General features: G+C 36.3%; 1 protein-coding gene across 1 annotated transcript; it reads left to right on the top strand.

The window, feature by feature from the left end:
- The first annotated feature begins 1,375 nt into the window (after nt 1-1,375).
- On the top strand, nt 1,376-2,173 carry LOC145246450 (uncharacterized). Its single transcript, XM_080108070.1, has one exon. It carries the CDS (start codon nt 1,376-1,378, stop codon nt 2,171-2,173), a length of 798 nt encoding a protein of 265 aa, XP_079964196.1.
- Nucleotides 2,174-14,290: the final 12,117 nt, after the last annotated feature.

Genomic DNA, 14,290 nt, shown 5'->3' with positions numbered 1-14,290 from the left:
ACGAGATGAGTAAGACATAGGCGAGAAGGAAAGACCAACAACGTGATAAAAGGAAAAGAGAAACAAAGAAAACAAAAGCTACACAAAGAAAAAGACAAAGAAAAAAAGGAAGCAATTAGATGAGGGAATATAAGAAAAAGTCGAAAAAGACAAACACCAAAAAGGTATATAAAAATAAGGTATAAAGGACTGATAAAAATCTAGAAAGAAAGGACAGAGTAAAATAACACTTGTTACAGAAAGAAAATTAAAAAGGAATAAAATATAGAAAGAGCGGAAAATTAAGAAGAAAAAAGAAAAAAAGTAGCATGAAATAATTTATCTGTAAATCATTAGCAAACGAATTAAAATAACAAAAAATAGACAAGAGAATCGAAGAAAGTAAGAAAAATATTTCCAAATTACTTTTAAAATCTTAAAATATCTTTTGTTTCAAGAAAAACCGATCCTAGACATTATGGATTTTAAATTGTATTGAACATTTTATTTTATTTTTTTAATCAAATATATTTTACTTTTCAGAGAAATTAAAGATTTGATTAATTATATGTGCGTGTGTGTGAGATATGACCGATTAAAGCACATTATTTACTTTATGAAGTCAATGATGGTTTTGTGGCACAGTTTGAATCTTCCGACCGACTGTAGTCGCAACTCATCTGCACTGGTGACTCCCGAGAGGATGAAACACTAGTGTCTATATGTATGAAAATTATTATAGTAATAATAATGTAAGTTTCCTTAAGAATTCGGTTTTTATTGTTGAGCACTCTAAGTTGGTATAAGACGATCACCTTAGCTTACATGCGCAGATCATTATAAAATATAAAATAAAATGATTATAAAGTCATCAGATCACTAGCCGTTTATGATGTTTACGCTCTATATAAATGTTAATTTCAACTCCATTTCTCGCGGGTAACGTTTGCCGTGTGGTTTGTTATTTGCTAATGGAGTAAAAAATGAGGAGGGTGGCGAGACACACAACAGGGGTAAAAACAAAACCTATTTAAGGGCGGGTTAGCACCAAGTGCCAACGACCATCTAGCAAACTCCTCCAGGTATGGGTTAAATATCCTCGCCAACCCACAGACCATACGTGGCGAGAGTGGCAAAACTCCGAGTCTAGGACGTACAGAAATTTAAAAAATGGCCCTCAGTGTTATAATAAATTACTGTAACTCTTCAGGAAATGAATCATAGTTATTCCCCTTGGCCGGAACTAAGGATTCCGCCATATTGATTTTGCCAAACACGTGTATATATTTTAAGCTGATAAAACCTTTACGAAAGGCATTCTTATTCATTCTTCTTTTATCATTTCAATTTTATCAGCTTAAAATAAAAAAAAAATGTAAAAAAATTTAAAAAAAAAATGGACAAATTACTGCGGCCAGACAGATTTAGCACAGAACCAACTGCTCCGAATTCGGAAAAAATATACAAACATTGGAAGTTAACATTCGAATACTATCTACGCACGTTAAATAACGGCCAAATCGAAAACAATGCGCAAAATCTTTTCGCTTTGATCAATTCTGTCTCGGCGACAATTTTCGAAATTATAAGCGACGCCACAGATTACAACGGCGCCATAGAAACGCTAGACGCTATTTATATGAAACCAACAAACATTGTATTTAACAGACATCAACTCCTGACAAGTAAACAGAAACCGACACAAACCATCGACGAGTTCCTGCAACAATTGGAAGTATTCGCTAAATCTTGCGAATTTCAAGCGGTAAGTGCCGAGGAAAACAAAAAACAATATATACGGGACGCGTTCATTAGCGGCATCTCGTCTTCGTCTATCCGTCAGCGCCTACTTGAAAAACCTTTCTCGACGCTACAAGAGACATTTACAGTGGCTAGGTCCCTAGAACAAGCGGAGAAGCATACGGCCAGCTTCGATTACCACCCGAGCGTAACAGCTACCGTAGTTCAACCAGAAGAAACTCCCTTAGCCGCTGTAAAAGGAAATACATTACAAAAAGGAATTTGTTTCTTCTGTGGGCACACACAGCATGCACGGGCGGTGTGTCCTGCGCGTAATGCCGAGTGTAGAAAATGTAAAAAAAAAATGGCCATTGGGCTAAGGTATGTAGATCATCCTCCTCTCCTGCTGCTGTGTTGTACGACCCGGACTCCCCCTCCAATCTCTCCTGACTAGGAACGGGTGCCAAAGACATCACCTACACCAAATGGGAAATAAATGGGCAGGTAGTGAATGCTATGGTAGACTCCGGCAGACGTTCATTAGCAAAAATACAGCAAGAAAGCTGAAACTTTTTGTTATCCCCAAACTGAAAACCGTAGCATTGGCGGACCCGAATCATCATGTTAAAATCATCGGCGAAACTGTTGTTGACATCCCTCTAAACGGTAAAAAACACCACGCCATGACGGTGGAAGTAATTAAGGACCTGTTCACGGATATGATTGTCGGAAAAGACCTTCTAAAACAATATAAAACTGTGACGTTGAAATTGTTATTGGAGCGATGGGTAAGAGTAACAGTTTTCCATGTATCAAAATTTCTCCTCCTCCCCTCTTCTCTCATCTTTCTAATCGGACGACCCCTATTGCCACCAAATCTCGTCGTCACTCATTCACTGACAACATTTTCATTAAAGAGGAAACTGCCAGAATGCTGAGGGAAGGCATAATAGAGCCCTCTATATCTCCTTGGCGAGCCCAAGTTTTAGTGACCTCTAACGAGAATCAGAAAAAAGAATGGTGGTCGACTACAGCGACACCCTAAATAGATTTACAGAACTAGATGCCTATCCCATGCCTAACATTACTAAAATGATTGATGACATAGCTCGATACAACGTTTTTACAACACTTGACCTGAAGTCTGCTTACCATCAGATCCCAATTAGTCACGCCGATCGGAAATACACAGCATTCGAAGTAAATGGAAAACTTTACCAATTTACTCGTATCCCTTTTGGAGTCACTAATGGAGTGAGTGCCTTTCAAAGACGCATCGATGGCATTGTAGAAAGAGAAAAATTAACAGATACTTTTGTGTATGTAGACAATGTCACGATATGCGGAAAGGGTCAACAAGAACATGATTACAACCTTCAAAGGTTTTATAATGTAGCAAAAAAATGAAACATCACACTCAACCAAAGTAATAGCATCATTTCTACTACTTCTATCACACTTTTTGGGTACACAATCCAGAACAACCAAATTACTCCTGATTACCTGAGGCTAAAACCACTCCTTGAAATGCCACCGCCTCTAAATTTACAGTCGCAAAAACGAATAATTGGTATGTTCTCTTACTATAGTAAATTCATTCGATATTTTTCTGATAAGATACTGCCGCTGAACCATAACAGGGAGTTTCCACTACGTCTATTCTAAATTCTTTTCAGACGCTGAAGACCGACTTAAGTAATGCCACCCTTATAACTGTTGACCCGGACAAAGAATTTGTAGTGGAAACTGATGCCAGTAAATCCTGCATTGCTGCTACGCTGAACCAACAGGGTAGACCCGTTGCATTCTTTTCTCGGACACTAAGCCCGAACGAGATTAGACATCACGCGGTCGAAAAAGAAGCTGCTGCGATTGTCGAAGCTCTTCGAAAATGGCGACACTTCTTACTCGGGAGACATTTCAAAGTTATTACAGATCAAAAGAGCGTCAGTTTTATGTTCGATAATAAGAGAAAATCAAAAATTAAAAATGATAATATATGTCGTTGGCGGATCGAACTATCACAATTCAAATTCAGCATTATTTACCGCCCAGGAAAGGAAAATACAGCTGCTGATACGTTTTCTCGCATCTCTGCATTAACGCACACTTTGCAAGACCTCCGCGACTTGCATGCTACACTGTGCCATCCTGGAGTCACGCGACTCAGCCACTTCATCCGGACAAGAAACCTTCCTTTCTCTTTAGAACAAATTAAAAACATAACAGACTCGTGCCTCTCCTGTCAGTATTTGAAACCTAAATTTGCCATTTGTAACAAAGGAACACTCATACAGGCTATACTACCTTTTCAGCGACTAAACATCGGCTTTAAAGGCCCTTTACCTACTTCTGTACGTGGTAACAAATACTTACTCACCATAATTGATGAATATACTCGCTTTCCCTTTGCCTTCCCCTGTAAGGATATGACTAGTAAAACCGTGATCCATTGCCTTAACCAACTATTTGCTATTTTTGGCATGCCCGATATGATACACACTGACCGGGCTGCCGACTAGCTTGCAGGAGAAATCAAAGATTACTTACGTGGCAAAGGTATCGCCACCTCTAAAACAAGTAGGTATCACCCTGAGGGTAACGGGCAAGTTGAGAAGCTCAATGGAACTTTATGGAAGGCCATCCAAACGACCTTACACTCTAGCAACATGAAACTGCCTCATTGGGAAGATATACTACCAAACGCTCTCCATTCAATCAGGTCGTTACTATGCACTGCCACCAATACGAATCCTCATGAGAGAATGTTCAAATATAGTCGTAGATCTTCCTCCGGAACTTCTGTTCCCACTTGGGCGAAACCAGGCCCAATATATGTCAGAAACCATACTAAGTCTAGTAAGCTCGACCCTCCAGTAACCCCTGCTAACTTATTAGACATCAACCCCTACTATGCTCATGTACGACTACCTTCTGGTGCGGAAACTACTGTCAATGTGCGAGACCTGGCCCCTAACTCCTCAAACCAAGAAGACGAACACGATGAAAACAATGCTGCAAGCCCTGAAGCCCGTAAAGAACCTCCACCTGACGAAAACTATATCGACGTGGAGGAGAAGAATCCCTTACCTGATACTGAACATATCCATACTAGCCACGATGTGGATGCTGAGAACAAAAATCCCTGTGAGTCAGTGCGGTGATCGTGCAGAATGCGGCGATTTCCGAGTAAATATAAGGACTTTTTAACCTAGTACTGAACAGACTAAATTTAACTTCTGTAATTCCATACTTAATTATTGTTGAAGGGGAAAATGTTATAATAAATTACTGTAACTCTTCAGGAAATGAATCATAGTTATTCCCCTTGGCCGGAACTAAGGATTCCGCCATATTTATTTTGCCAAACACGTGTATATATTTTAAGCTGCTAAAACCTTTACGAAAGGCATTCTTATTCATTCTTCTTTTATCATTTCACTCAGTCCACAGCATTTCTTGAGCCATCGTTTCCGAGAGCAAACGACACTACAACAAAACTGAGGGTGCGAAAAATCTCTGTGTTCGAACAGGCTGCCATTGGAAATTGAACATTGGAACGTACAACAAGAATCACTGTCTACCGACTTACAGGATGAACTACAGAAGATTAAATTTGCTGGTATATGAGCGTGTGAAACCAGACGTAAGGTGGAAGAATGTTTTATCTTTAACAACAACGGACACCACATACAAGGGTGAGAACACCTCTTACAATGGTGTCGGTTTTGCGGTCAACAAGAATATTTCAGAAAACATCACAAACTTCAATGGTGTTTCAGACAAAGTGGGGCAGCTCACTATCACGTATCAACAAGAATACCTCATTAATGTCATCCAGGTTTATCTTCCAACAGCAGGCCACAGAGATGAAGAGGTGAGGATGGTCTATGATGATGTCGATAACTTCTTTTTTTACCAGTAAATCCAGTCACAACCTACTTGTGGGGGATTTCAATGCCAAGGTAGGAATAGGAAATATATTTGAATCAAGTACTGGTCAATACGGTTATCGAACCATACATGCTTGTTAACTTTGCAGAACACCACCAGTAAAAGATCATGAAACTGTTCTTCAAGAAAAAACAAACCAAATATTGGATATCCTCTAATAGCACCGCAAAGAACGAAATTTATTTCTTCCTCACCAACAGGCAACCCACTGTGTCTGATGTTTCTGCCATAAACGAGTTAAACACAGAGAATGATCAGAATTACAATAACAAACAAGTAGAGAAGGGGAGAATGAGGAAGGTAGGTAAAAATAGCACACCGAAAATATCACAAGATTAACATTTTTGAGAATATATACAAAGAGAAAAGATTAAGAAGTTTGTCAAGTAAAAAAAAAAATTAAACCCATGTTAAAAAAGCAAATAAAACACTCTAAGCTATCCCACTTTAAAATGATATTCTGTTTTTTTAGACGATTACGTGTGAATATACGGCAAAAATATTTTAGAATTTAAATTGAATTATTTCATATAAATGCTTATTAAAATGATTCCAAATTTCCTGGACATTCTAAATTTTGGGGCAGATAAGAAATCTTAAATGTCTCTCTAATTCTTAGTCTGACTCGCCGTGTCATAAAACTACAGGTAATCACCTGAAAAGGTATAACATATAGAATTTTTCTCCAATAGAAAAAAAAACAGAAAATGCTTAAGTCTTGAATCCTAAACCTGTAAAAAGCCTTAGAAATAAGAGTGTTACTTTGAATTAAATTGGGCACTAGTTTTCCTGGCCACCATCATTTACAATCGGGTATATTTTTGACTGCTCCGATTATTTTTGAAATAAAAAAGTTACGATTTATATATTTGCCAATTTTACAATATATTTTTATTTCCGATTTACGTATATCATTTTTTTACTTTTCTAAATAAAATTAACGTTAAAGTATAATATCTGTTCGAATACTGTACTCTAACATTTTTATCGTGGGTCAATGAAAAAAAGACTTTAACACTGAGGATTAAAAAAGTTGCTCCAATCCTGAATACCTCTTTTCGGGTGTAGTGTGATTTTTACTACATTGAAAAAGGACCTTGTGTCTAACCTTGCTATCGTAGGAAGGCAAGTAATGTTTTTTTCTTTATGTGGAAAACTTTGAGTTTGTTTTTAATGTTTGCTAACAAATAAACGCAATAAACTTCGCTGAGTTGTTAACGTACATGCGCCTTAAGTAGTTGGTTCACGCTGGCAATTAAATTTAATAATAAACGTTGAAAAGTTAGTAAAAATAAGTAAAATCATGAATGTTGACTTTTTGTAAAAGTGTAGAATAGTTAGCAATCGATAAATTGTAAACAATAACAAAAATGAAGAAATACCTTATAAAAAACGCAGTAAAATTCAATTATTTTTCATACGTGTTGATTTGTGTTGATTTGTGTTTTTATTTCATTCATTTTAGCTTTCTTTACAACAAATAATTGGTTGCTTTTCACTTAACTGTTGGTGACTTCATTCTTGAAAAATTGTATACAAAGTATATGACTATTACTAACTCTAAATTTCGGAGTGCAACTCCAAGTCAGGGTTAGTGGTATAATAATCATTTGTTCACAACTTTTCAGGAATTAAGCCGCACCACTCGTTAAGCAGTACGCCGCCATTTTTTTTTTTTTAATTCAGTGTGTAAAAACCACTTGGAACAAACTATTTTGAAATTAAAAAAAAAACTTAATGTATACATGTCAGTAGATGCTGCGTTTTTGCTGTTGCGTTTTTGCTGTTGCGTTTTTGCTGTTGCGTTTTTAAAAATAATTTTCGACTGTTAATTTTTCTACACTTTTACTAAGTGAATAAATACTTTTAAATTAAGAGTAGTGCTTAGATCGTATGTTAATCTACACAGGGTGGACTGCCTCATTACAATAAGATATACTTAAAAAAAATGATTTTTATATAGCGAGTTTAGAATGGTTAACCGAAAAAATGGCGAAAAGAAAATAATTATTCAATAAATAATTGTTACGAAATGCAATACATGCTACTTTTCCAACTACTTGAATGAGTTTAGCTTATGTTTTAAAGTATTTTCAAGCGCTGTTTTTCTTTTTTTTTCTTAAATCTTTTATTATGGGTTTCAAATATTCGATAAAAAAACACGGTAACCACGAAATCAAAATTTGACCCCTTAGATTGCAAGCGAAATCTCCAGATCAAGCGGGAAACCCGCTAAAGTGGCAAGTGTGATTATTTCCCTTCGCCGGTGTAACGTAAAATATTCCACTGTAAAAATTCTCCTTTTAATCTATAAAAGAGAAAGCGTATTTAAGATTGATATTTTTTGATTTTCGATACTTATCGGATGTATTTCTGTACAAAACATATTGAAGAACACTGCCAGACATAAATGATATTTGTAAAAAAAACGCAAAAGATATGCTCAGTCGTTTCGGGACATATGATGAAGGAACTCACACACACACGCACAAAGTCAACTTTTCTATAACAGTAGAGATAGAGATTGAGAAATGAATTTACTTTTCTAGACTGCTCTCCATGGAGCCTAACTTAACTAAACCATAATTATTTATCCCCCAAACGTAACAATTTCTTTTATCCGAAGTCTCAACCGCAACAATGAGGAAACATATCCTGGGGGCACTGACGTTCCTTATAATAATTTCTTACTCCCTGAGAAGGGAACCATTTCTTCTTGTTGTAAGTAACCTTCAAAATCCAAAACTCATAGGCAATAATCCAATTCTGAATTTTTGAGGTGAGATGTGAATGCTTGTGTTATGTTGATTCATCGGACTATTATTCTCATCTTGGGTGTTATTAGCACAAAATTTCGGTCACTGCAACCTGCGACCTTCTTCGGCTGTTGAAAACCTGCTTCTTTTTCTCTACTAAGGAAAAGAGGACTGGCTCTGCATTACAAGAATTCGAACCGTGTGTTTATTGTTGAGTTAGTGGTAGATATTAAGGAGGAGGGGGTATTAGTACTTTGAATTCATCAGGGATTAGTGATAACTGCACCAGCCCAGATGTGGCACCAATACTTCATGCATGGGCGAATGGTGGCTTTGTAATGCTATAGGATGCTGTCAGGTGCGAGTAGTTTTCTAGCATGGTAGAGGGAGCCTATCTTCTTAGCAGTAGACTTGGCAATGCCTTCAATATGTTTGTTTTAATTCATGTTACCTGTAAACGTTAAGCCAAGGAGTTTGAGTGAATAGCTTTCTGGCTAGTGGTGGCAAGAAAATAAACACATTTCCCTCACCGTTTAATTATGATTATACCTAAAACTATGTATTTTGTTTCCGTTTTTTCAAAATTATTCTGGGATGTTTTCTCTATAATTTGGAAGTCATTTTTGTTCAATAAAGTTTTTTTTAGTATTTTGTTAACTATAATTTTAAAAAGATTTTTTTTAAACAAACTTCTTTAAATGTAAGCCGTGTGATTTTTATTCTCTTCTATTTGAAAATAATTGATTAAATTCATTTACAAATATGTTGTTTTCATTCATTAATTAAAAATTAATTAATGTTTATTTTACATTGATTAATTCATTATTAGTTTATCAGTTGTTTTTTATGAACGCAGAAAAATATTTTCCGTAATACTTCTGAAAATGTTCAATTAACTGTTTGTCAACAAGAAACTTGTTCAGTTTCGCAGATCTACGAAAATAACTTGCTTAACATTATCGGGCGTGTCACATTCTTTTGGCAGATTTTTATATATTTTTTCCAGGACAATGTCATACTAAAAGAAACTTTGAACACAAATTGTTAGTTGTTTTTTTTTTTAATTATAACTTAGGTATGTTTCTATTTTATTCTCGTGAATCAGCATTGTTTTTGTCTTTTTTAAGACAAACACATATACGAATCAAATTGACATCGTTTAATGAATTCCTTCAATAAGAAGTCTATAATTACGCAAATGATTATTTTTATCCGGTGTTCTTTTCGCACGATTTCGTTAATTTAATCGGAATTGGAATCGGTAATTTTATCGAAATCGGGAATTTTTTTGGAGTCCTACCATCACTACTATTAACATTAAATGTCGTCTCTTGATTAATTTGTTTATGTTGCCATTTAAAACGTGCCTAAGTGATTACAAATAATATATCTGCTTTGTGTGGTGTCTTGTCTAGTGTTTGACTTTTAGTTGGACATGCATGAAAACATACGCAATTCTTTTATATAATAAACTAGCGGAGGGTACCGGCGTTGCACGGGTGTTTGGAGGTGTGTGTGTGTTAAAAAAAAGAAAAACGTTGGCCGAGTAAGAGAAAAATTTTTTAGTAGGATTTAACCCCGAAGTCTTGACGCGAAGGTGGAAATGAAAGGGTGAAAAAGCCAGAAACCTAACCATCTCGGCCACGAAAGGAGAGGAACTGATAAACGCGTTAAGTGAAGGGTTATGAAGCGAAATAAACAGGTGCGAGGAAGTGACGTGGTGTCTGACCTAGTTTTGCGCTGACAGCCAAATTAATTGCTTTTCGAAGACGCGGGGAGCTGGTAAAAGTCGGTCAAATTAAATACACACGTGAGACCCGTTCTTAGTCGTAGATATTACGATTTAAAATGTTTTAAGAAGGAGCGAGCTAGAATGCCTCGGAAAAAAGCCTTTTGCAGACATATACAAAAAAGCGAACATACATACATGATGATGATTGCAACGTCTTGTCAGACGAGTTCCACTCCCTCAGACACTTAAAGTTCATGATCCCTAACATGACTTTTTTTTAGTGGTTCTGGGAAATTCACACACTCATGCAGACATGACACTGAAAACGGCCATTACCATATATATACATATATATACGTACACGCATACACACACATACACACATATATCTATAAACATACCCACATATATACATATATACATACACAATACATAATACATATACATACACACATGTATACATACACAAATACTTACGCATATATACACCCACATATACAATTACAAATCCGTACACATATATGCACATATACATACACATATATTAAAATACATATACATATACATACATATCTATGCATTTAGACACAGACATACACATATGCATAGATACACATACATATAAATACATATACAAACATATATATATGCATACACACACAAACATATATACATACATATATACATAGGTATATATATACATACACAAATATATATATATAAACATACATACATATATATGTACATACACACACGGATACAAATAATGATGGCAGATCAATTATTACATGCTTCCAGCATTTCAAGCTTAAATGCGTCACAACTTTTCCATTGCTATAGGAATATTTTATAGACAAATGCCTGAGGGAGTTTCACACTGCTGGAGTTTTTTTTTAACAAAATGTTTGTACACAAAATCTCACGTCCCGAAGGCAGACAATGATGACGAACTTTACACATCATTTACAACTAAATATACATAGAATCAGACGAAAAATCCAAATAAACAAAACCGCGTTTCAAACGGCTGGAGTTTTCTTTTTTTTTTAATAAAATGTCTGTACATAAAAAACTCACGTCCCGAAGGCAGACAATGATGACGAACTTCACACATTATTTACAACTAAATGTACATAGAATCGGACGAAAATCCAAAATGAACATACATACATACACACGCACACACATTTTCGCTTTTATATATATAGATGAAACTTTCAGCATATTCGCATTATTGAAAACAGTTAAAAGTAACTTAACTCCGCATATAATTATAATGAAAACTATAGACGTAGAATTTTAAATCAATTCAATTTTGAATGAATTTTCTTATTAACATTAAAAAAATCATTAAAATAAACCCTAGATGAGCTAAATGTACATTAACATATTTTAACCTTTTAAAATCCTACGAATAGAGTTTCTTTGCATAGGTTTTCTAATGTGGAACATAATACCAAGGGGTAGCTTTCTTTTGGACTGTAACTTGATCGTCTTCAAATCTAATCTTAACCATTTTTTCCTACAACGATCTATAAAACTATATTTAATACACGATGTTCAGCATTTGGAGAGAGTTTAAAGACTGCTTACTCGAATGGTCGAGTGTCTTTCTTAATTGCCCTATGAAACCCAACTCAAGAATCTTAACCTTTCCGCCCTCTTAGTATCAACGATTATGCGGTGATTTCATTTGAGCCTACAAGCGCGTTCATGGTCATTATGAAATAGAGTGATACCTATTATTCACTTCTGTTCCAGAGGAAAAGGTCTCTGCGAGAACTAAAAAAAAAACAACAAGAAAAACACAACAAACTGATCGCTAATTTTGATTAACTGCTTCAATCTGAACTTTGCAATAGACTCACAAAAGAGAAAACTTAAATCTGCCAATCAGGCCACAATTCAAGATAATTTTAATCAATTTGAGGCTACTCTATTCTCTTCTGTGTAAATTTAAACCAGCCTTTCTATTCATGGCAATTGAAGCATAATTGTTTAATTTCATGTTAAATAAACTGAATTGAATTGGAAATAAGTAATCAAATATACTTCATTCAATTGATCAATGCACTGTTTTTCATTTTTCAGCTGATAGCCATATCAGGTCGTTAATCATTATCCACGAGTAGACCTTAGTATTAAGTCGAGAGAAAAAAAATAGTAATTCACCTTTTATTTTTAAATTTTGAAGTTCACCTTGATAGATTTGAAGAGGGACTAGACGTATAATCTGTAGGTAGTGTTGCTAGTTTCCTCTACCCGCCATACATAACCAGATATTGTCGTGTTCTCCATGCATATGACAGATTTTCTCTGTGGAGAGAGAGAAAAGGTGATTAGGATTTGTTGACAGATTAACAAATAAAACAGGTAATGTGTGAAATAAGTGTAAAAATAAAGTTTGTGATCATCTGCAATAATTTTGTCCGCACAGAAACTCGCAAAATGGCCAAACCACGAGGTGACCGGAACTGAATACATAACTGTCAATCGAAACCGAACTTTCTCAATTAACCGGAAGTAGATGCTGATAGACATACATGGTAGAGACATCTGTGAGTTATGTTAAAACGGGAATGGGACGTGGTGTGCAAGCTTTAGAAAAGAAAGGATGAACGGATTGCGTGATCATATAACACCAAATCAGGCGACTGTGGAAATGATAAAAGCTTTAGGCATCTGTGTGTTTTTTTTTTTAAATAAGCATTGATTGATCGTATGGCATAAGGGTCTACTTCACAAGATTTCCAGCTACGGTATAACTGGCAATGTTTTCTCAATCATTAAATCATTTCTCTCCGATAGGCTCATAAGAGTAGTGGTAGATGGTAAAAAATCGGAGGCCTGCAATATAAATGCTGGAGTCCCTCAGGGGTCAATCCTGGGCCCAACTCTCTTCCTGATCTACATCAATGACCTCCCTAAACACATACTTAAATCATTCGTTGACATCTATGCTGATGACACGACCATCTACGGCAACACATCAAAGGCTGTAAATGACGAAGTTCTCTCTGAGTCTCTCTCCTCTGATCTCGAGCGCGTGGTTCAGTTGGGGAAGATGTGGCTAGTTACCTTTAATTCATCTAAAACCAAACTCCTATCCTTACATCATCAACGCTCTGATCCCCAGCTGGCATCAATTGTGATGGATGGCTCTCGTCTGGGTGAGGCCCCGTGTTTTGACAAGCTTCTGGGTTTGACCTTTACTCCTGATCTGAAATGGAACACGTACATCAAGTCTGTTGCCAAGGTCACTGGAAAGATGGTGGGATCCTTCTACCGCTCCAGAAGATATCTCACTACTGATGCAATTCTCTATCTATATGAAAGCCAAGTACGGCCAAGGATGGAATACTGTTGCCATATCTGGGCAGGAGCTGCCAAAAACAGCCTATCATGCCTTGACAGAGTACAAAATAGACTTCGTGGTTTAGTGGGGGATGCCCTTTTCTCTACCCTGCAACCCCTCTCCTACAGAAGAGACGTTGCGAGCCTATCCTTGTTTTATCGTTATTTTCATGGCAGGTGCTCGTCTGAACTCCAATCCCTGGTCCCCCCTCGCCAATCTTTCACGAAAAACACCCGTCTAGCTGAATCAACTGTGAAAAATTTCCCCCACTCTATATCTGTGCCTAAATCAAAACGCGGATTTCATGAACAAAGCTTCTTTCTTAGAACTGCACGCTTGTGGAACTCTGTTCCGTTTGCCTGCTTCCCTCCGGACTACAACTTGGATGTCTTCAAGTCTAATGTAAACAAATTCCTAATGAACCGCCCCCTTAAGTAAACACTTCATCAAATCTCCTCACTAACGTAAGGTACTTGCAATAACCCTTATCTCTGAGTGGCTTCCGGGCCTTGAAAAGTGGTGATCTCTGTGTAAAAAAAATAAAAATAAAAATAAATTATTCGATTCATTTGGATTATTGGTCTTATCTTGCGTGTTATTTTAAAATATGCCGGTCTATGTAACCTCCGATTTCGTCAGGTCTATTTTGTCGAGCTCGGGAATTTTTCTCTCGAACTCGGGAGTCTTTATATCGAACTTGGGAATCCGCACGGAATTTCGAACGACACCCTTTATTTAATCTAGTGGGTTGCATGCTCTTATTCCGTCAGCTTT

The sequence above is a fragment of the Euprymna scolopes genome, chromosome 24 (genome assembly GCF_053919585.1).
Source record: "Euprymna scolopes isolate OS-2025 chromosome 24, ASM5391958v1, whole genome shotgun sequence".
Classification (NCBI taxonomy): Eukaryota; Metazoa; Mollusca; class Cephalopoda; order Sepiida; family Sepiolidae; genus Euprymna; species Euprymna scolopes.
Note: the sequence above shows the minus strand (reverse complement) of the source record. Positions and strands in the feature narration are given on the sequence as shown.

Excerpts from the sequence above, each read along its gene's own strand:
- LOC145246450 (XM_080108070.1), top strand. The coding sequence starts at position 1,376 with ATGGACAAATTACTGCGGCCAGACAGATTTAGCACAGAACCAACTGCT.